The sequence below is a fragment of the Acanthochromis polyacanthus genome, chromosome 8, assembly GCF_021347895.1.
Source record: "Acanthochromis polyacanthus isolate Apoly-LR-REF ecotype Palm Island chromosome 8, KAUST_Apoly_ChrSc, whole genome shotgun sequence".
NCBI lineage: Eukaryota > Metazoa > Chordata > Actinopteri > Pomacentridae > Acanthochromis > Acanthochromis polyacanthus.
This window is the reverse complement of record NC_067120.1, coordinates 4243761-4268477: the sequence shown is the minus strand read 5'-3', so window position 1 is coordinate 4268477 and position 24717 is coordinate 4243761. Positions and strand designations below refer to the sequence as shown.

At 40.0% G+C, this 24717-nt stretch overlaps 1 protein-coding gene across 1 annotated transcript; it reads right to left on the bottom strand.

The window, feature by feature from the left end:
* Positions 1–1076: 1076 nt before the first annotated feature.
* bmal2 (basic helix-loop-helix ARNT like 2) lies at positions 1077–23082 on the bottom strand. Its single transcript, XM_022200555.2, has 17 exons — positions 22458–23082; positions 13459–13588; positions 13315–13368; positions 13026–13067; positions 12714–12871; positions 11165–11244; positions 10717–10809; positions 8821–8938; positions 8591–8740; positions 8178–8421; positions 7086–7192; positions 6636–6786; positions 6466–6536; positions 5671–5782; positions 5391–5484; positions 4572–4671; positions 1077–4442 (listed from the first exon to the last, which is right to left on the bottom strand). Exons 1-17 carry the CDS (start codon positions 22513–22515, stop codon positions 4285–4287), a joined length of 1920 nt encoding a protein of 639 aa, XP_022056247.2. The 5' UTR covers positions 22516–23082; the 3' UTR covers positions 1077–4284.
* Between the last annotated feature and the right edge of the window lie 1635 nt (positions 23083–24717).

Sequence of the window (24717 nt, the reverse complement as noted above, 5' to 3'; positions counted from 1 at the left end):
ATTCAAGAATATAGAAACAATCACATTACAGATTATAGTCCATGTTATAGTCAACAAAGGTTTCAGTGGCTTCCATCATCCTGCAGGAAAAGATGGTCCCTTCCATTAATATAATGTCCAAGTTTTTCCAGAGTCACAATCTCTGAGATCAGAGATTTCCACACCAAGACAGAAGGAGGGTCTTCTCCGACCCACTTTACCATTATGGCTTTTCTTGAACACATTAAAAGCAACTGGATTTCATTGTCATTTGCTTTAAGAGAAACAGGAACCTTCTCAAGCAGACACAAAAGTAGGCCTACAGACACCTGCTGACCTACTGCTTTACTAACACATAAGCATTCTACCTTCCAGAATGTTTGGACTTCTTTGCATTCCCACAAACAATGCAGACTGGTGCCTATGGAAGATTTACCCTCAACAACAATATAAACACAACACTTTCGTTTTTGCTCCCATTTTTTATGAGAAGAACTCAAAAATCTAAAACTTTTTCCACCTACACAATATCACCATTTCTCTCAAATATTGTTCACAAATCTGTCTAAATCTGTGATAGTGAGCACTTCTCCTTTGCTGAGATAATCCATCCCACCTCACAGGTGTGCCATATCAAGATGCTGATTAGACACCATGATTAGTGCACAGGTGTGCCTTAGACTGCCCACAATAAAAGGACACTCTGAAAGGTGCAGTTTTATCACAGCACAATGCCACAGATGTGGCAAGATTTGAGGGAGCGTGCAGTTGGCATGCTGACAGCAGGAATGTCAACCAGAGCTGCTGCTCGTGTATTGAATGTTCATTTCTCTACCATAAGCCGTCTCCAAAGGCGTTTCAGAGGATTTGGCAGCACATCCAACCAGCCTCACAACCGCAGACCACGGCAGCATACTCACCAGCCACGTCACCCATTGAGCATGTTTGGGATGCTCTGGGTCAGCGTATAGGACAGCGTGTACCAGTTCCCGCCAATATCCAGCAACTTCGCACAGCCATTGAAGAGGAGTGGAAGAAAATGCACCGGAGTTAAATTCCAAGTGAGACATAACAAAGGATCTGAATACTTTTGTAAATGGGATGTTTCAGTCTTTTTATTTTTAATAAATAAACAAAACACTCCAAAACCTGTTTTGCTTTGTCATTGTGTGCAGATTGATGAAAAAAAAGGAGAACTGTCTCCACCTTAAGGTGAGCCTAAAACATAAAAATTGGAAAATGTTAAAAAAAAAAAAAAAAAAAAAGGTCCGAAAACTTTATGAACTGTAATCCCTAAAGTTGAGGTCCATCCTCTGGTGCAGTGACTGCTGGCTGAGCTGGTGCATGTACAAACACCAGTCTTAACTTCCCATGTCTAATAATGAAACAAACTTTAAAATACTAACAAATGAAACCAAAACAACATGCAACTATACATATTAAAAAAGGACATGAAATCAAAACATAATGTTCCCTAGCTTACAAAAACTATGTTTTATTTCAAATGGAGACACAAGCAAAATATATGACCTCTAAAAAAGGTCCATCCCTCAGTCACCAACAAATAAGCTGACGTGAGAGGAATATTTTAGCTTTCTAGGGAAATGACTGCCACAACAGCACAATGACTGACTGAGAATGGGAAAAAAAAAAGTAATACAAAACTGACTTTTTGCCTTTTGGAGGACCAGCCTGTGTCTATGGCACAACTCCATAGTTCTGCTTGTTTGGTTAGGTAGTGAGTGCTGCAGCCAAAATATACAGCCCCTGTTTCATCTCTGAACAAGAACCCACTTCATTCATGATGTGCACAGTATGTCACGTTGTGTCAAGTTAATCCAATTGCAGATTTTAGCCCTCCTTTCAGTCTGCAGAGGTGCCGCTTGGGAGGCGTTCTCCGAAAGCAACACAGGTTCGTTGTGTGTCCGAGCAGGAATGTCCAAAGGCACATCGGACACAGGCAGGAAGGTTCCTTTGAGTTCAGTTGCTCCACCAACTGGCTCCTCATAATTCAAGCATTGCAGAGAAAAGACAGCGTTCTTCGTAATTCACAACCTTTTCTGTTCTTGAAGCAAGAGTCCTTAGTGAAACATCCTTAACAGTCCTCGAGAAATGACTAGAAATCGTGGCCCTAGATACCAATATGAACAACGTCATGGCATTAAAACTACACTGTTACATGTTCAGGTGAGAGTGGTTCAGACACTAATCACTGAGGTTAGGATACAGATACACAGCCTTTCTGACAAAAACTTGATGTTCTTATCGTTATAAAAAAGAAAGAAAGAAAACAATCAGTTAACATACGAATTCTGCCTTCCATTGCATTCCCTATGACAGTCAGTGTACAGCACGTAAAATGAAACAGGAAAATGTAACTACAGTCACCCGGATAGAAAACAAGTTCAAAGCCATGCCATGTTCCAAAATGATAAGTTCACTGGATTTCAGTAGTTTATCATCTAATTTTCTGAAATCATTTATAGCTAATATATTTTGTATTCTGTACATGTTGAGAAAGATTTCACTTTTTCAATAACTTCAAACAGGGAGGGTACACCAAAGTGCATACATCTGATAAAACAGCCAATATAACTTTATTAAACTGAATCTATGAGGAAAAATAGGATATCTATAATATTAGGCATCAACAAGACCTATAACTGCCTTAGCAGCTTTATTTTAAATTTCACTGTGAGAATACTTTGATATACTTTGGTAATTTCATAATAAAAACGAACCCACGTGACTCTAAGCAGTGGATCACATAATGGCTATTAATGGTCATTTTATGTAGTTCTTTTAAAAGTAAAAGCTAAAATGTGCAACAGCAAGCATGGGCAAGACAAAACTCTAGATGAGGTAAATCCATACTGCTCAGTGACTTATTCAAGTTCTCACCAAAGGTCATTATCACAAGTCAGCTAAAGTTCCTACATTTTTAGGAGTCATGCACGTTACCATTACATAGAAAGAAAATAAAGGAATATACCTTTAAGTTTAGAATTTATGGAATGATAGTTCTGCATAGCACAATCCCTTAATAAATGTATGCATGACGATGCTGTGTGCTCCAACAAGCACATAAACCATGAACATGTCAGTGCATAACAGTACATGGAAAAAAAAAAGCTAAAGCTATGGCTTACCTGCACGACTATAAAGCTGACAGTAAGAACACAAAAGCACAAGTGAACAAGTACAGACTCATTATGCCACATACCAATGTACAGTATGTAGGGAAGTATGAAAAACCTTACAATGGATAACTCCCTGAGTTATCACTTCTACCATCAGACTCAGATCTGCCTCCACCATGTACTGATAAAATGTCACAGACGTAGAAAACCTCCATTTCAGCACCTCTAAAGTGCTTTTTGCCCTGCATGAAATCAGACTGCAGTGCTCCTAAATCACAGGAGTAAGTAAACGGTCTCCAACAATTTATGAAGATGGACGTTTTCGGCCAAGAATTGTTAAGTATTTGAACTTGGAACAAAATCCAGGGACACCAATGCAAACTATCCGTTTAAGACACATGTGGCCTGAAGACATGGTGTTCACAATAATACCAACTCCACACAGATACAGTATGTTTAAGTCAGTGTACAAGAGAAGAGGTTACTAGAGTGTTTCTGTGGACAATGTTCAGATACTGACAGGTCAAGAGCAAATCTCTGAGTGCCACATGTTCAGGTGACTCTCAAAGAGAGTAGAGGTTATGGAAGTGTGGTCTGCCGTGGTACACCGTGTACCTACGGTCTAGATCCTGAGGGGTTTCAGAGATGGGCCAGGTTGTCTGGGGGTCTTCGTCCCATTAGAATTACACATACAGTACCAAAGGAAATCACAACCTTGTTAAAAACATGAAATCAATTCAGTGCAACTTTTTTTGCATCTCCACTCCCAACCTTTGTTCCCGAGCCGTCATGATGAAGACCGCATCGCTGCCACTTTGCGTTCATGAGTTCTTGAACCTTGTGAGGCTGACAGTAGATTTGAGGAAAGCAGTGAGGAACGGCGTTTCAGGGCAGGCAGACTGCTGTAAGGCTTTAGAGGCACATCCTCTTTCAGAAGAAGGAAATCAGGTGTGCCTTATTGTTGTCAGTCCTGCTCCTGTTAGAGCAGCCACCCAAACACTACACAGCTTATGTGGAAAAGGGAAACTAATAACTTAATTTCTTCTTTTAAAAATAAAAACCACAATGCTTCTTCTTGGAGAAAACATTGAGCAGTTTTTTCCATCATCAAAATGACAGTCCAAGTGTTTTTCAGCGTACTGCTGGTCACACTGTAATGCAGATTCTATAAGGACCAGTGCATCTCTTCAAAGTCCACAGCTTCTCCTAAGTTTGTGTCCGTCTCCAGGAGGCTCATGATCACTGCCATGGCTTCTTCATCATTGTTAAGACCACTAAGGCCTGATCCAACCACGCTGTCCAAATCCAGTTGGGGATTCTCCCTAAGGTGAAGTGGAATGACAGAGAAAAGGACAAATACATTAAAACTAACAGAGTTATAATAGGGGAGAGATAAATATAGAAGGCAAATAAGTTCATAAATAGGTTTTTTAACATGATCAGAGAGAGTACCCATGAGCATTTCTCCTCCTGAGAATGCAGCCCGTTGAGGTTCATCCTCTGAGCTGGACTTTCCTGGAATCTCCATGTCAGACGTTTCTCCATTTGGCACCTAGAGGCCAAAAGCGAGACCAATACCAACAGTTGCAGCAACATGGCAGGAGGCAACAAATTATCAAACAAACCCCGTTCTTAAAATGTTTTATACTTTTAAAGAACCATACGTTTTCTAACAAACACACAGCTGGGATTGCTTCACATTATGGTCCAAACCTCTACAAAATCCTCTGCATGAGATTTTAAAAGATGCAGTAAAACACCTCAATCAGACTGAGCATGTGTAAACTGTCAGCTTGAAAAATAAGCTGCAAACATTTCCTGAATGAGGAAGGACGGGTGATAGACGCAGGCATGAGTCTGATTCCTACACAGACGAGGTAGTCGTAACCAACAGCATGCTAAATGAACAACCATGTGTGAGTGGAGAGCTTATTATTGCTGCATTTCATAAAATTACCTGCACTTTTGAAAATATATTCTTATTTTTTCCCCTCATATTAATTTCTATCAAAATGGTGCCATGCTGTAACAAAATCTTCCCATTTTTTTCACTGAAAAACTAAATATTTTTCATGCAAATCCACCTCTTATTTGGGTAATACCACCCAAAACTGACCAAATATTTGGTATTATTTTAATGACTGCTAACATTTAAACAGTGTGAACTTTATGTTGTGATTTCCACTAAAAAATACACACTGTGAATGTTAACAACTGCACCGGGAGTCTGCAAACTTTCATGCAGTTTTGTGGACGTGTAGAAAGACTTACATTGTTGCTGAGTTGATTGTGAGTTTGTGGAGACTTATCCTGTGGTGGTAGGCTAAACGGACTGACGTTTCCACTGGAAGGTGATGAGTTCAATCTAAAGAAACCCACAAAGATCAACTTCAAACTACTCCATGAAACCGCTGCAACAACTGACAAGGATAGGAAACGTAGTCGTAAAAACACCGCTGCAGGTAGGTTAGACTGTTACAGATAGGTTTATCTCAGCTGACCAGAGTAAAGAGGACCTGCCCGGTGGTTTTTTTTGTTTCGTTTGCCACACCTGTTGAAATCCAGCAGCTCATTGGCGATCTGGGTGCCAATGCTTCCAGCATATATCATAGTTCCTGATGCGGTGGAGATGCCAGGTATAATTGGAAGAGACTTCTTGCAATCTTTAAACAGAAAAAAGTTACAAGCGAGAGAAGGAGAAAAAATGCTGATACAGTACCGGGCTTTGCAAAAGTTCTGTTACACGGTTTCATGATCTTTAGAGACGTTTACATGTCGGAGTGAAAAATTGCATTAAATAAACTGAAAGTTCTACCTTATAGGCAGGTGTCCTTAATACAATTTTTTTCTCCAGTGAAGTTGTATCAAGATGGAAGTCAAAAGAGTTGAGATATCTGCTCTCCTTCATGCTGGCCACAACAAGTCTGACAGAGCCAAGCAGCTGAACATCAGCCGGATGACCGTTCACAGAGTCGTGGAGAGGCTCAAGAATGGTGAAGATCTTTCAGTGATCTTTCAAGAATGGTGAACACCTGAAAGATCTTCACCATTCTTTAGCCTCTCCGCAACTCTGTGAACGGTCATCCGGCCGATGTTCAGCACAAAGGAGAGCAGATATCTCAACTCTTTTGACTTCCATCTTGATACAACTTCACCAGAGAAAAAAATTTGTATTAAGGACACCTGCCTATAAGGTAGAACTTCCAGTTTATTTAATGGAATTTTTCACTCCGACATGTAAACGTCTCTAAAGATCATGAAACCGTGTAACAGAACTTTTGCAAAGCCCGGTACACTGGCAATCTCAATGATACAATAAATTTATACACGTTTCATTTCCGCTGACCTTCAGAAGCCTTGGCGTTGCTCGACTGTTCAGACTTACTGGCAGACCGACCTGCTCGACTGTGATCATGTCTTGTTATGGGATGAAAAGATGACGGTCTGATTAACAAACATCTATAGAGAAACTGAGGTAAAATTTAAAAAAAAAAAAGGACTGAAAGATGTACTCACGATATGACTGTGTTAGTTGACACGATGTATTCTACTTCTTTGGTCCAGGGATTTACAAAACTAAACCACTGACTTTGCAGAGTGACAAAAGAGCCGTATTTTGTTTTGAACTTGTAGCAGTTGGTCTCTATTTTCTCTTTACTCCGGAGAACTGTGGAGGCAAAAACAGTGAGAGGATGAGCTAGAGGAAACACTGGAAAATAAAACTGTTGGAGACCACAGATAGCAGAGGGCTGACTGATAACAAACATTATCATCATTGTGACCTACTTTAAAAAAAAAAAACATATTCAGAGGCACTGATTTAATTATGTGATTCATCTGAGCTTCAACACTAGAACTAGCCTGCATAATTAAAGCATTCTGGTAGACAATGAAAAACGCCTTTAATGCATCCAAAACTATTTTAAAAAATATAAGCAGCATGTGTCTACTGAAAAAGTAAATCACCTTTTCGATGTCTATCTGCTAAATGCGGTAAGTCGTCTTGATGGAAGTATTCATAGCATGATGTCCCAAGCAGTTCTTGGGGAAGATAGCCAAGAATGGTTGTTGCTCTGTTGAAGGAAGTTCACACATTATTGAGATGATTAAATAATGGTTTTAGAAGTGCGATTACTGTTTATATATTTTGATTTTCAAAAGGCAAGTCACACTAAAAATAAAAGCACGACATAGAAATTCATTTGCCTGTCATTGTTTATTTTCAATTGGACAATTTATGAAGAACTATTTCAGGTATTTCAGTGTTTACTGTCGTATCCAACAACCTTCAATTCTAACCAGGGCTAATGTGTGTAAAGTTGTTGAGTTCCAGGAGTTTGTTAGAGCAGAGCAGGCTGCACTGGAGCTGCACTTTGGCGATGCTCCTGATAGTGTCTCATGTTTTTCTGACCATCAGTGGACCTCTAATGCCATCACACCCAAAGTTTCCAGTTTGAGCACCATGTCATTTTCTCGCACAAGGTGCAAGGGGGAATAAATTAGTCATTTTCAGGAGGCTCCATTTAAGCCCTACATGCTCTGTTCTCCAGCCACATGCGGTCGACTTTTCACTCACTCATAGTGGATTAAAGTAATGTTAACAAAAACATCCCATTCGCCGCCCCGTGGCAAACGACACTGACTGGGCCTAGAGAGTTTGCATTAGTTATTGGTTCCATGTTGGTTTTGTTGTGTAGTTTTTCTGCAGTGTGAACAACACACATTTTAAATTGGGACTGAAACAGATGCAGCTTCATAAAATGCATAAATAATACTGTATAAATGTAGACTTCAGAATCACTTTTTAAAATGTATGAAAAAGTGTTTAAAATATTTAAGGGCCAAAAATTCAGATGATTGAATTGTGCACTTTTAAAACTTCATCAGAAATCCTACATCTTCAGCATCAATGAATGGATCAATGAATACATTTATCTGCTCCTTGAGGAAGATAAACCCGCACTGATTTGCAAACTAGAATCACCACATGTGCTGCCAAACTTCCAAGGACAAAAAACCCCAACCCTCCAATACGCCCCTCATGAAATTCAACTCTACCTTTGATCAACAAAGGTGAACTTTCCATCCATGGCATAGCGTGTGATGAACTCTGTGGGTTTAACCCGGACTTCTCCATTAACCTCGGGAGACGAGTGGGAGTGGATGCGTCCCACCGCCACCAGGCAGCTGAAGTGGGAGCTGTCCAGCTTGTCTCCTTCCCCCTCCCCCTCTGCTCCCATCTGACTAGTTGGCCAGCTGCGCATGTAGCCTGTACAGTGGACTGTGCAGTACTTCTGTGACTCTGTAAGCAAATGGAGACACAAAAGAAATGCATAAAACAGCACACAAACACAAACACAATATAAATACATTTTCTGTTTTACTTTGAAATTTCTTGGGAATGAAAAACCAAACAAATTCAAACCAGAAGGCACACAGGTGACTTGTAGTCCACTGTATAATGTCCCCACCTTTCTTTTTAGAGGTGTTTCCCTGGGACTCCTTCTCTTCCACTTTGACAGAAATTTTGTTGTACTTCATACGGCAGAAAAAAGAGCGGCGTGCGCCTGAACACAACCGTGCAGCACCGACTGGAAGGTCAGCCTGGACCTGCAGACCGGCTGAAGACAAGAGTGTTAGCAGCATTCTTATAGACAAACGCAGAGCGACAGGCAAGCAGAGGCAAAAATAAATGCTTTACTTTTAGCATCTATTAGCCGTTCACGTGGGTATAATTCAGAAGCCGACAGCTGCTCCTTCACTTTTCCCATGTCCTTAGGGTGTATGTAATCAAACAGGCTCTGTCCCATCAGCTCCGCCTGGAGGAAAACAAAGAGCTCATCAAAGTGACCTAAACAAGACTCCCTTGCTGATAAAAAAAGAAATGCCAAAGCCATTCTGCATCTAAAGCAATTCTTGCTAACGGCAAATTCAGCTGTGGGGACTGTTGGCCCCAGACACACCAGACACTGTGTGGAGCAGAGACGCTGTCAGATTCAGATTTAAAGACAAAACTGTGATATTTCTACTCCAGCAATCAAAAATATGGTTTATTAACCCTTTAAGCTTCAGTCAATTCCAGCCGTTTTCAGTACAAAAAAATCGCTAATATTCTATTTTTAAATAAAAAAAATTACGAAAAATAGGGGGAATATTGGACGCACATCGCGAGGTGCATTTCCTTGAAAACGACCGATTCGTGGATTTTATACCGACTTCAGGACATGTTTTGGACAAAATAGTTTACTGGCTTGTGTCGTCTGGATGTAAAAGGTTGGATTATGGCCGTTTTTTTGTGGAATCTTTTTTTCTGTGTGTAATAATGAACCCGGAAATGTGAGTCGCGCTGTGTGCGTTGAAGCCGTGTGTAGAGAACGGATGGATGAATATTTGTTTTTGTCGGACAAATGTGTTTTTCTCACCCGCTGTGGTAGTCGCATCTGAAAGTGGTTTATACCGGCGGATTCATGAGAATCTAAGCTTTCCATCGGCGTATAGTGTTTGTATAATCGTGTTTGCAGCCGTCAGACATTCTTGAAATTCCTATGCAAATTAGTAGGTGTACCGCCGGCGGTACACCTACGACGCACTGAAGCGTAAAGGGTTAAGCTTCACCGCACTCCACAAAATAGTGTGTATGTATAAACATGTTATTTTTTATCACTGAAACAGTCATGAGTCTACTATGGATTTCATTCCAGTAATTATCTGAACTAGCCTAGCCGCACTAGACAACCCACGGCAACGAATTTAATTCTCTGCCAGGGTGGGTCTAGTTACCCTCCATAAGGCTCGAGGTTGGATGCTCCTAAAACTGGCCGGACCAATCACCATGAAGTGTAGAGTCAGAAGGCGGGCGTAACGAAGTGACGACAGAGGCGTGACGATTCTGACAGAAACAACCGGAAACAACTAGCCTAGCCGCGCTAGACAACCCACGGCAACGAATTTAATTCTCTGCCAGGGTCGACAACAAAAACGACAACAGTCGTTGAGCTCCATTAGCACCGACTCTGAATAATCTTTCTGTTAACATGTCTGTAATATACTTGAGCTTCACCCATTGACTGTATAAATAAGGCTTCACCGAACTACCGCATCCTCTGATTTCCGGCACTCTAGGAGCCTATTCGTTGCACTGATTGGTTGTATACCTACCCAATTGCTGCAGAGTGATTTGATAGACAACCTTTTAGCCCGCCTCCCTCCGTGCCTAGACCCTTGCGTCTTCAGAGCTGGGTCTAGCGCGGCTAGGCTATATCTGAACAGCAATTTGGCAGTTTTTGGAAAAACCTGAACAATCATTTAAGCGCACCATTAGCAGCATTAGCCAATACGATGCATGACATTTATCTGGACATGAATTAACAAAAGGTGCACTGATGTACAGTTTTGATGACATGCAAAAAAAAAAATCATCAGTTCAGTATTTCTAAACTGTACTTTGACCAGAAGTGTGCACACCACGCCAAACAACTACCTGCTGAGCCACATGAGGCTTCTGATCGATTCACGTTTGCACCAAGACAACACAACTCAGCGTTTTCACACAAAGACACCACAGAAGCAGCAGAAAACGGAAATGTTCAAGTGTTACCCGACTGTAGTTTAATATCTTCGTGACGGACTCTGAAACAAAAACTATTTTCCCACGATCGCAGCCCACAACAAACAGGAAACCGTCTGCAGCCTGAAAACCAAAGAAACATGAAGGAGAACGGGGAGTCAATGAGATCACAGTTTGTACAAAAGTATGAGGCCACTGAGTAGTTTTCCATTTTATCTGTAAATAATATGATAAATATCTAGGCCCATAATTCATCTTTCTCTAAAAGTATTTATTTACAGTAATAACAGCAGAAAAACACAAAATGAAAAGTTGTTTTCCTCAGAAATGTATGAAATTTCTAAATACCCAAAAAGCATTCTCCTTGTATCAAATAGTTTGTGAAGCAGCTTTTAAATGAAGTCTAAGACATCCTCACGCAGTTGACAAGATTATTTAGCAGAGGACTGACTGGTGGCTTTGACAATTATACGTTTACCTTAAGGACAAGGTGTTTAAGCTCCTCATCAGGAAGGAATGACGGTTTGTAGTTGGCCTCAGAGAAGGAGCTTCCTGAACCTGAAAACAACAAAAATAACAAGAAGCATGTAATGAAACTGTACAGCATCGTTCAAAAACAAGTTTACAGTGCAACACAAACATAAAAATAGACACTTTAACAAATAGAAACACACAGTGATACATGAAAGAGGTACATAAATGAAACAAAAAATCATTTAAAGCATAAATTACTATTCAAACTACAGGGGTCCCGAAAAATTTGACATCATTTCGCAGGCCAAAAATTGTGGCAATTCTTGTTGAAATAACCTCAAATTTTCACAGAATGTACAGAAACAGATCAAGATTTTATATTTAATGTTTTATTTTAGTTCTGTTTTCAGGTTGAGCCGTGCCGTTCACTCCCAAACAGAAGTCATTTTGGAATCTGCTGCTGCTGCTGATGGTCTACCAGATCCTTTAGTCCTGCATAAGCAGCCTTCATCTTTACATTTTTGGTACTAAGTCCAAATTTGTTCGCCAGCTGGTGAAGTTTTTCCAAATTTTGCATTGAAGGCACACTGCACAGTCTTGGCTGACTGTGTGCGAGCAGATTCCAAGACGCAAACCGAGCAAAATAAAACATTAAATATAAAATCTTGATCTGTTTCTGTACATTCTGTGAAAATTTGAGGTTATTTCAACAAGAATTGCCAAAATTATCGGCCTGCGAAATGATGTTAAATTTCTTGGGACACCCTGTATAATACAGAAGGATCAATTAGAATTAAAAGCTACTTTTGATTTTCAATGTGTTTTTATTTTTTAAAGAAGAAAAAAATAGATCCATAAAAAATTACAGACATAGATAATAAACTTACATAATTAATCCCCCCACCCCCATCCCAAAAAACAACAACAACAAAAAAACAAGTAGAAAAAGTCACCATCCTATTGTTCTTGTTTATGTCCACAGATAAAGTAAGACTATTCTATATTTGTAGAGGTTACAATTACATCTTATGATTACTTATGGAAGTTTGTCAATAATTAAATTAAAAGCTACTTTATAAATAAAAGCTTGTAAAAGAGTTTTTTTTAAAAGGGCGATGAGGCAGCATGTCTGATCCTTAACATTTAGAAAACAATGTTACACAACCAGTCCCATGTCAAACTACTTTGATTTAAAGAACGACTTGTGTTTTCTTAAAACTGGATTTTAATTTTCAGAGGTACAATCATCAGTACTATTGGTAATAACATATTACTCACTAAACTGGCTTCTAGGAAAACCTTAAAATAATCACGAATGAGTCAGATGAGGTATGAAAATGTTCAATCAAGATCTGAAAAAGAAAAACCGGTGGAGCATGTTTGCAGTTTTGCCAACATAAGTATTATAAAAATCTCTCTGGACTGTTGACTTGTTTATCAAAGCCAGTGAAAGTGATGATCAAAGTAAAACCTACGATCATTCTTTCACTAACTGAATACATCTGAGTAGATTACTGTTCTTATAAACTACAGTTCATTGATCGATGTGATACCTTTGAGGGATTTCAGGTGCTGCACGGCCATTCTGAGCACGGTGAGTTTGTCCAGCTTGCGAGACATGGGGTTGCAGGTTGGGATCATGGCTGACAGCTTGTCGATGAGATTGTTCATTTTGTCCCGTCTCCTCTTCTCAATTTGGCTGTGAGGTTCCCTGCAGAGGCCACAACAAAGAAGTAACATCAAAGCTTTAAAGGAGTTTTCAGCTTGGACTTCACAGACCGTCCACAACAAGTAGGACGGCAACATTATTATCAATTAAGGATGATGAAAACTGTACAAGGAAACAGGAATGTTAATACATTTACCTGAAGCATTTAATTTTGACATGTTGGTCGTCTCCATCGGACCTGTATGGAGGTAAAACATCTGAAATGGGTTATTGTTGCCGAGCAATAATATACAAATCCATAGTAGCACAAGAAAGGCGTGTTTTTGATGATTATTTATTTTTGTCAACTGCCATGAAAAGACAAAAATAAAAAACACATTTATCCAACAATTAACACGATGTACCCACAGCCTGATTTAGCTTATTTCTCTGTGCCATGGAGTTCTCCTTTTGTCTAAACTATCAACACGTAACAATCACAGTACCCGTTCTGGTCATCTTCCATATCTGCGTCAAGCATTGAAACGGATTTCGAATCCCTAGGAAGAAAAGCAACCATCAATATCACTACCAGCACCAATTTCCGTCTTATTTTAAAGCCATATTAAAGCAATCACCCTCATACTCACTGGTTGTCCATGCTGCCCTTGCGCTTCCGGGGCATCTCCATGCTTAAGGACATCCCAGCAGCTGAGGATGGGGTCATCAGGCTGGACAGCGACACAGAACTGCTTTGTTTTTCCTCAACCAGCACATCCTCTGAAACACACAACACAGTAAACTGCAACTGGGCAGAGATGGTGGGGACTTCTTGGTTTCATTTGCAAGTACAAATGAATGCATCCCACGCACTACTGTATTTTAGACCACAAATCAGATCGCACCTTCACACACGCGCAAAGTGATAAAGCACAGTTCTATTATCACAAGCAGGGGCTGCCCAAAAATGATCACAATGTTCTTATTAAGAGCTCACAGCCGGCACACATGAGCAGTTTGGAGAGGATAGCATCTGTCGCGCCACTCCTACAAAAAGCCCTGCATCAGTCTAACAGTAGGAACAGTGTTAATGAAGCAGCTGGGAAGACGCAAGATGATAAAAATGCTCAATAAATGCACTTGCAACAAATCCACTACACTACCTTCCAATCTATTTGTTAAAGCAAATACATTTTTAAGACACCTATGGTTGACGACATAAATGAGTGATTGGTAGGGACGTATAAAGTTGATCGAAATGAGCTGGAACTTTGGTAATGTGTGCATCCTCTCTAACTTACATGTAATACTGTCCTAGTTGGACGAGTCAAAACACAGAGAGGTTACTGCAATGATTTAAAGCTCGTGTCCGGAGTTTCCGTTTGTTTTCAATTTATGTATCATTTTTTAACAAAGCTTAAATGTCTTAGTCTAATTCGATACTATAATATAATGGTAGTATGACGCGATATGAAAATTTATTCCTGAGCTCCGCCTTCCTCTCATAGACCCCCATGTTATTCCAAAAAGCGCCGGTTGCTGCCGACCAATCAAGTTCGAGTTTCAGCTTTGTCATGCTGTCAATCAACGGTTACGCGCACAGCAAGGAAGCCCATGCAGAGGTGGGCGAGCTACGCACTACGCAACCGCGCGCACATTTGTTTTGCTTGTGGAGGAGAGAGCATCAGGGATCAGCAACTTCCAGAAAAGTTACCAATCCCACGGCTTGTCAGGCCAAGAGACTGCAGGACGTTTTTTGGCTCGGGGTGCTCGCGTCGCTCCCCGACCACGGCCTCCATAGCCCGCCTGACGGCTTCCTTTAGACGCCCGACGTCTGGAGGAAGATGTTGGGGCGTCTGGGACATACTCTTCGTCAGAGGAGTCATGCAATTCTGAACTCTAGATAGAACTAAATAAACAATGTAACACATATACACGCGTAAATGCACTAAGTTTGATAAACAACGTCATCGAGAGGGATACAGGAGTGTAATCACATATTGAAACTTTACTCGTTCGTCCTAGCAGATTCATGTTATTTTGGTATTAGGACAAGTTAGACTCAATACAGCATTCTAACGTAATTCCTTTATTATTTACTAAATGTACTAAATGTAGAGGAGTGGAAAACAGCAAAACAGGCAAGATGCTGCAGCACTCCGGGCACTTCTCTCATGTACTCCGCGCGTGCACAAATAAAGGGGTGAAATCAGAGGGAGGGAGGGAGGGAGGGACCAACAGTGTTTTGGGAGACGCTGCGATTCAAACTCCGGACACGAGCTTTAAGCTTCTGTGTTTTTGTATATTTTTCCTATCAGATACACGGGTGTTTGTGTGAAGTTTATCCAGCTGGCAAGAAGTGGATTTTCCCTTGATTCCTGAAGGCCTTTAGTATTTGAAGTGAAGCCACCTTAAGCATTAAATCTGCTGTTGTGAAAGGTCAGCAGCTGATGTCCGCAAAGCATGAAGTAAATTCTACTAGAAGTGAGTAAAAGCAACAGCAACAAAGTCTTTTTCACCACAGAGAAAAGCAAAGAAAAAGCTTGTGGAACAGAAAGTATGGAGTCAGTCAGTGGCTGTAGCAGAGAATCTAACCGGCTGCCCCAGGAAGAGAGAACTCCACAGTGCAAAAACTCTAAATCTTATCAAGTCTATTTGTCTTGTTTTTAGTCAAAATGTCTCATCCCGTTTGATTTAAGATAAATGTATTTAACAAGAGACATTTCAACAGATGGAGGGACTTGTTTTAAGACAATGTATCTTAATTATCTCATTAAATCAAACAATCTTGAAATTATTGTTTTCACCCTCGTGTCATCCTGCGGGTCAAATTGACCTGTTTTAAAGCTTTAAAATGTGGAAAAAAAAATATTTTCACAGTAAAAACTTCGACATTTTTAAAATTCTTCGGGAAAATTTTGAACATTTCTTTGTGGAAAAAAGAAAAAATGTTTCTTCAGAACATTCAGGGAAAAAAAAAATCAACCAAAATCCAGCAAAATTCGCTGGATTTTGGTTGATTTTTTTCTTAATGTTCTTAAAGAAAATATTAGAAGTTTTACTGATATACATGAAACACACTGAGCTAAACACATTTGTTTGTGGGGTAAACTGAACTCAGCCCCAATTTATGAATCCTCATGTGTTCAAAAATGATAAAATGCAGGATTACCATCGGTAAAACAACAATATCTTAAAAAGGTTGCGTTTTGCTGCAGTCTCTATTTTGTCTCAGCTTTAAAACAAAGTTCCCCTCATCCCACGATCACCTGAGATATCACTGGAAAGGCCAGGATGTCCTCTACTGCAAACATCAGCATTTAGTAGGGAGATCAAAAGACTCAAAAGATAGAGGTCAAAAATAAACGTCCAGTACAGAGGATGTAAATGGGTCTCAGGAGGCTATAGGTGCATGAAACACTAATGTCAACACAGGTTTTTTTTCATAATAGTCTACACAAAAATACTGAAAAAACAGCTGTAACAGGGACCACAAAACTATATCCTAAAATTGCATTGCTCTTTAGCGACATAAATAAACTACATTTACAATCAACTGCTATCAGATTAGCCTTGTCTGTTTTCGTTCAAGTAATCCAGAGCTCTTTTTTCACGTGAGCTGGAGACACAGGTATCCGTTCTACTACAGGAGTATTAGGCAGAGAAATCGCCTGCTGTCATCTCAGCTGCGGTGGAAACTGAGAGCAGAACCCTGGATAGAATAATCCTTTCAGCCAACATCGTATGATCAGCACACACCCAGATGTCAGCATGGGGAGAAGTTGCGTGACATGTGTGAGCGTGCAGCTCAGACTGAGCTTTTTTTTTTTGCATGTCACTCCAGTTACAACAATCCATCAGTGTTAGTCAGCCTTCAAACGTGCCTGCATGTTTTCAGTGTCTGAATACAGCTCTTTATGCACAAACACATGTGAACGGATGCCAGCATGTATTAACAGAGACTATTAATACCCAAACTGTTGTGGCAGCTCTACTGACGTCCTCTCTTTACCTCCACAGCCTACTCTGGCACGACATGAGCTGCCATGAGTATGATTTAGTCATGACCTCAGAGCTACAAGAGTGTGTGGACGTGGGAGGGAAACTGGAGAGAATGTCACGAAACAAACCAAATGTGGCCAATATCCATTACACCTATTTTTAACTGCATTCTATTGACCCTGTGACCCAAAAAGTCATTACCAGATCAGCACCAATCTGACTTTTAATCCTGCTCTCCCTGTCAAGATTTGTTGGATTACACGCTTACAGAGAGGGCAAGTAGCTGACTAGACATCAGGCCATACATACACCCCATTGCCAGGTCCCACAATCCTTCTGTTAAGCTCACGTGTTCATTTACTTCCCCATTCAGCAAATACCTGAATGGGCAACTGCTGCACTGAAATAACCCAACACCTTGTGCATCCTGCTCACAGCGATAGCGCTGCAAGAAATGACTAGCTGTAGAAATCGTTTAAAGCCTCTAAGTGAATTTCTGAACAACACTGCAACAGCAGCTACAAAAATGTAACTGCAGGGAGTTTGTATTTATGCAGAGGAATTATGCACAAGAAAAAAAATGTCAGCACAGATGCGGAATTTTGTTTTTAAAAAAGGTGAATTGCATGGTCAAAGTAGGCTATTAATGTGAATACCTACTTCACATTAATAAAATGAATCATACACATACCAGGGGTTTACCCAACAAGTCCACATTTTTCAGTTGTTGCCAGCTCTGCAGTTCAATGCGATAACACTCACGTTATTAAACATTTATGCTATTATGGCATGCAGTTAAATGCATAATGATAGATAGAATAATCAGTTCGGTAGATTTGTTGTTGTTTTACTCAAGTCAGAAACACAATTTACTATCATATAAGTTTTCCATCATATGAGAAAAGAAAAAGCAGCAAGTCTACACATTTGACAAGTCTAAACTAGAGAACATTTGAAAGTTTTGCTCGATAAATAAGTAAAATAACAATCAATATGCAGTAATTAAAAAAGGGCTGCCAATGTTGCACCTTTGATCACAGCAATGCTACACAAAATAATTTAAGGCTGCTTTTCCCTGAAATGACTCATTACTTGGGAGTGTCCGTATTATTTGATCTTGCAGGGCAAAGGTGGTCAGTTCAGCTCGAGCACTGTGTTTTACAAACGGGTATGGATCGCTCAGTTCAGACAGAATTCAGGAAATGCGTGGCTGCAGTCTCGGATTTTGTTCAGAGTTTACTTATTTTGAGAGTCGGGCAAAACAATCTGGCTGGAGCACATCTAATTTCACCCTAAAAAAACCAAGCAGAACGACATTTACAAATAAATGCCATCAGATAAGTCTAGTTTATTTCTGCTCAAGTAATCAAGAGTTCTTTTTTCACGTGAGCTGGAGACACAGGGATCCTTTCTACTACAGGAGTATTAAGCAGGGAAATCACCTGCTGTCATCTCAGCTGCAATGAATCCCGGATTGAATAATCCTTTCAGCCGACATCGTATGGTCGGCACAGACCCAGCTGCCAGCATGGTTGGAGGTCCAGTGTTTTGACACTTTGTGAGCTTGCAGTTCAGACAGAGCACAAGAGCCTACTTGCAAACAAAATTCAGGGAAAATATGGCTGCACCATTTTGTTCAGAGTTTACTTATTTGGGAGGCAAAATAAAGTTCTGCAAATTATTTTGGGTGAATTTTGAGACCTGCATTTAGACCCTGAAGACACCTTTGTACCAGAGAAGCCATTAAAAAGTTCAATATCTCCAGAAATATAACTCCAACAGCTATGACACTTGTGAAGATGAAGAACAGCGCAACATTTTTAAAAGAGGGTGGCAGTGGGTTCCCTAAAAGCTCCTGTCGGTGTACATATATGGACTTGTTCATATTCCCAACTAAAAATACTGTCTGAAACATTTCCCCACCACCAAGGGCTCTAACATCTCTAGAATATGACCTTGATCTTAATGCATAGATCCATTTTTTTTTTTTGCCATTTTGAAATGTCAAAATGGTGACGTGGATTTTTCTGTCTTACCAAACATTCCTATCGTCCGCGTGAAAAAAAACTATGATAAATTCCAACAAGATGATGACATGGAATGACATGATGTACAGATCACTTTGTGGACCATTTTTTGGGGATATACAAGTGATTCCAAATCACACCTTTGGCATATCAAAAAGCTAGAACAAAATCTGAAACTTGGTTTATAATACGTGCCAAACATCAAATTTCACTGATGTCGAGGGAGGTTCAACCAAAAACTGTATTTTTAGTACAAAATATGGAAAAAGTGACATACACACACCTACAAGAACTTTCTGGGGCCTCAAGGCCATCCTTGTTTGAAAACTGCACTCCCCCCCCAATTTCAATGGCCAATAATTTAATAAAAAGGCACCTGGAGACATCTGATCATTTGGATCTGCGGGAAAAAATGTTGTCTCTGTCCTCACCAAATGTCAAGCTTGTTCAAGTTGTATTTCTAGAAAAATTGAACCGTAAAAGATAACTGTCCTGTAAGACACATTTTTGTTGTTCAATTTTGGGTCCCACTAATAAACGAATCAACTCTGAGATGGCACAGCAACACCATTATTTTAAATACCCTGCACTGATCCAATTTACAAAAATCATAAGCATCGTTTTCGTGCTTGTTTTTCCCCATTGTTCTTCATTATAAAATGTCTAAAAAAAAAACACACAAAGAAGTGAAATGGTGGCTACTGCTATGTGACTATATTTGTTGCAATTGAGATGGTACAGTTCGGGAGTACCAGGAGCTTGATTTACTGCCACTGCTTGAAGTGTGCCAAATTTTTGCTTAAGGAAACTTGTATTCAAAGTGGGCAGAAGACAGAGGAAACCTCATTTCAGTCAGCTTTGTCCTCGCTATGAGCACGTTATCCGTTTTCAGGAAACAGCAACCTTCAAAGAGCTAAATACCACACTGAAAATTTCAAGTAAGGTAGCCCTGCTCCTTTTTTGTTGGTGGATTAGCAATTTTAGTCACGTCACCACGCAAATGTTCTACCAAATCACTTCTGCTTGTCACTTTAAGCAAACACCGAGGCCACAATCGGATCATTCTCTGCTGCACAATGGGCCAACTATGCAAGCCTACTTAGGGAAAAAAGCAGTCGTATAATGTTGTTGGGCTCAAGACAGACAGTTTTGACAATCTTGCTACATCTGTACAGAGCAGCTAACAGTGAAGAAGCAGACATGGGGCATGAGGGTTGTATGACAGGCAACACTTGCCTCTAGCTAGAATCGAACAGGAAGCATTTACGTGGCATGCACTGCGAGCCGCTTTCTAAGGCTAGTGTTATACTTTCTGCACTGTTCAGTATGCAAGTGTTCACATTTACAATTTTGTCGTTGGACAGTCAGATACCCTCCAATTTGGTCGTTCCACACAACCACTTGGCTACAAGAGCACAGACAGCCCATACGCTGGAAAAACAAAATTTAGATTTGATTCATACTGCAGAAGCGTGCAGCACACAAAGATCTACTGCGCATGAATGGAAAACAATCTCCAAACACAACAGAAATTCCAATAATGACAGCAACTAGGTGTTGTCCGCAGCTGTAAATGCTCATCCAGAGGGGTGTAAAACATTCAAGAACTTTATTATCATACATAAAGCAGAAACACAGTGGTTCCCCTGACTGATGAAACCAGGTTCTAAGAAATGAGAAAACTGAAACAGCAGAGTCAAAGATAAAATCTTTCTTCTCCTACACATCCATGTTTCCTGCTATTAGACCATACAATCTGACTGCTAACTGCTCAGAAAGATTTGGGTGTGATACGCTACTAACGGCCAATGTAGCCTCACGTTGCCTGGCTCAAACGGAGATGGACCGATGCTGACTCAGTGACATAACCTGAAAATGACCCGCAACTCCCCCGAGAACCATAAAAGTCATTTTGCCACTGCATACATGTACAAATATGACTGTACCTACATTGCAGTACGCTCCAAAACAGACTTTGATGTGTGGAAGTACAGTTTCACTTCAACTGTAATAAAAGAATCTACGGGAGACAGCAATGTGTCTGACTCACGTTTTGGGTTCAAAGAAGACACATGTTGTAACTTCCCAGCACTGAAAGCTCCAATGCCGTATTTGTTGATGGAGGAAAATACTACCAGCCAAAACACAATGTACTCTGCTCCATGATATATTATTTCACATCACTTTAAACTTAGTAATAGCTGTTTGACAGTAATCTCTGAAAGGACAATTGAGTGCACTGACATACTCTAGTCTCTGTTTGTAACAAAGTTACAACACATATTTAATGAATAGAAAAATGTATTTTTGCATCATTCACAAAAACCTAGTAATCCCTGAACAATCAACTCATGCAGTCGTTTCTCTTTTTCGCTTTATGATTCAGTCCCATACAGATAACGTGTTTTGTGCATACATCTGCAAACAGTCCAATCCATACCAAATCATCAGTTTTTCATATTATTAATTCATCACTACCGCATTTTATTTCCTAATGCAGCAGAATTTGAGGAAATCAGCTTATCAGCAATAACTGAAGTTAACAATAGTGCTTGACCTACATTTTTATGTAACTCTCTGAGCTACACAAGTGGCAAACAGTATTGTGTTGATTAGTTTAAGCTACACAATCTTGTTTATAACGAGAAAAACACCTTTACATCGGCTCTATTGCACTTTTAATCTGATTTCCATGTCATAGCTACTGTTAATTATCTCAGGACAGACATTTACAGATTTAAAGCTAAACTGAGAGGATGCATGTGTTCAGTATAATATGTGTGTTGTGAAGCTTTGAACAGTTCAGTCTCTTAGAGGAGCCATGTTGTTGGACAACTTGAGGTCAATGCGTTCATCCGTAGAATTCATCGTGAATTTATCTCAGCAAATTACACGGCACTGCTTGACACAGGCGTGTATTTTAATTTTTTAGCGGAGCTGAGCTTTGACCGAGTGATTTCAGGTTAAAGGGCTGCTGACTTTATAGTGACATCGCTGTACAAAAAGACCGTGAGAACGGACCAACTAACTTGCATTAACGTCCAGGCTAGCAGAACACGAAAAAACCGTCGGTGCTAGCAACCATAGGAGGGCAGACAAAGCGCAAGCATTAATGTCGTTTTAACATCACTTCTGTCGGAAAACACTGACTATAAAAGTGTGAAAAAATAGCCACAGTGACAGGCTATTCGAGGCTGTTAAAAACACCTTGTCTTAGTTGAGACCGTAGCTCCAGTAAACAGGCCTCGCTGCCGCTACTAAGCTAACATTTGCGGGGTTTTATCGCTTCGCTAAACGTTAGCGGACGTCAAATGCCTTTTACATGTAAATAATTTTAGAATTATTGACGAGAAATGTGTAACACTGTAATATTGTGTGCAAAAACGATGGCGGTGCGACAAAAAAACGACGTGCAGCGTTACATAAACGGTGTAGCGTTAGTGGGCGAGCTTGCTCTACTGATCTACTGACCTAGTTTTGGAATAGCGCAAAGTTACGGTCAACCGGAGGGAAACTGCCAGAAACACTGCCGCTCTTCTGCCCCTTTTTTTCTGGTAAATATCGACGCACTTCACGCGTGGACACACAACCCGTTAATTGCTTTTGTGGCGTTTAATTACCTGCCGGTTCACCTCCCGCTCTGTCACCGCCGCCAGCCGCTGCATTCCTGGCCGACATGGCTGGAGCCGGAGCCGGTGCGCTGGTGCCCGGGACGACAATGCATGGATGAGGCGGTCGACTACTCCCGGATATTGTTGTGTTAATAGGACAGGTTGGAGGGAGACGCCGAGTGTTGTTCGACCGCCTTGTTTTTTGCTATATGGAGGGAAAAAAATAGAAAACAGAGGGCGAGGGCACAGAAATGTGCACAAAGGTACCGGAGTGAGGTGCAATTAGGACAGAGACGAGAAGCGGGGGAAACGCGGAAGACGAAGCACAGTCTCCTCCTACCGGCTCACCGGAGTCACCAGCTCCTCCGGGCTCCGACTGCCAGAAAACCTCAGGGTCCGAGGCTGATGGAGATATTTCCATCTGGTAAAAATAAATGCAGAAATATCCCGGAAGATGTATTGTCATAAAGAAGTGATGATCTGAGCCAACTGTGACTTCACCGTGGTTACAAGGGTTTTTGGAATGTCATGATTATTAATATTATACACAATAATGTAATGATGCACATGGAATTTAAATATGATACATAATAATTAAATGCTGCACCTGAAAATGAAATATTACACAAGAAATTATTCAACTGAAATTTAAATATTGCATGGGAAAAAATAATATTATTCATGACAATAAAATATTGTATATGAATTTTAAATACAGCACACGAAAATTAAATATTGCCCATGAAATGTTGCACATGAAATTAAAATACAGAAATAATTTTAAATAGATATTGCACAAACCTGACCTGACCTGAGCTTTGGTTGGATATGCATTTTAGATTTATTCTAGTTATTTGGGATAAAGACTAACCAATTAATATAATAATTGGATCATATTTAATATCTAATTATTACAGTTTTTCTCCATTGCTAAGACACATTCCTGGAAAGCTGCTCTCATTTTCCCTAAACTGTGAACACAAAACCCAATTTTCAAGCTACATTCACAAAACCTCTAACTCTTCTTGCAAAACCAAACTTTCGCCCCAAAACAGTTCAATCTGTGCTCAAAACTGAACTATGCTGTCAAATCATGCCTCAAGTAAATCAAAATTAAATACTCTACTGAGTAGTCACTAAACACTACATAGAAAAAAGGAAAACACAATGCTCAGGACATGAAGCGGTAGAAATAAATATTTAGGCTAAATGCATGTTGCAAAACAAAATACCTGGGAATTTGTAACACTTGTACATAGAAAAAAGAATTTGCAAAAAAACAGAAATCCTGTGCATTTACATGTAGCACTTGTACGTAAAAGTAAAGCACAAAAATATACAAATGAAGTACAAAGAAAAGAAGTGCATTACTCTGCCACAGCATCATTTCTCCGTACTGGGTCAGGCCACAGGACTTCATTTACATCACAGGACACGTTTTCTCTGGCCAGACAACAGGGGGAAAAGCCCCTGGCATGCCGTATCCATGCTCCTCTTCTTAGATTTCTGTCCATTGTAGTGCCTCACAAACCAGTGCTTTGGCTTATATGTACCCTCACATCATTAGCCACAAGTGTGATCAATTTTGAGTTGTTGTGTTCAACCGATGACGCCTGAGCTTTAACTGTGTTTGACTTTTGCCACCTGTGCTCACCATTATGCAACACAGGTGCATCGCAATGACAATGTGTTGACAAGATGTGTCTAAACAGGTGAAAAGGGCTTATGGTTTTGCCAAAAGACTGAATGATTCAATAAGTGGGTTCAGACAACTGAGAATTTGGTTCAGACAATAGAGTTTAGTGTTTTAGCAATTGAGAAAAACTGTATATTCATTAATATTTTATTATAGCTATATTACAATAATATTAAATTCCTGTTGTTTTTATGATTGTGATTGTTATTTTTATTACTATAAATATTGTTATTATTATTATTTTATTGTCATTATTGTAAGCAACAGGCTCTTTTTGGAAAAAATAAAGAATTTCCACATATGTCAACTCCAGGTCTTTGGAGGTTGAAACAAGAAATTATAATATTTTTCAGATTAAAGCGTTGTTTGTGACTTTTAGCATGATAGAAGCAGTTTAACTATTATATTCCTTTATGCATATTAAATCATTTTACAGCTTTTTGTAATGATAATTGACCCTTGTGCTGCACAGTGGAAGTGGTTAGCACTTTCGCCTTGCAGCAAGAAGATCCCTGGTTCAAATCCCGGGGTGGGCCTGGGATCTTTCTGCATGGAGTTTGCATGTTCTCTCTG

Excerpts from the sequence above, each read along its gene's own strand:
- bmal2 (XM_022200555.2), bottom strand. The coding sequence starts at position 22,515 with ATGTCGGCCAGGAATGCAGCGGCTGGCGGCGGTGACAGAGCGGGAGGT. Across the intron at positions 7,193-8,177 it reads TTCACCTTTGTTGATCAAAG|AGCAACAACCATTCTTGGCT; the intron begins GTAGAGTTGAAT and ends TTCCTTCAACAG. Across the intron at positions 6,537-6,635 it reads TCAACTAACACAGTCATATC|ACATGATCACAGTCGAGCAG; the intron begins GTGAGTACATCT and ends TCCCATAACAAG.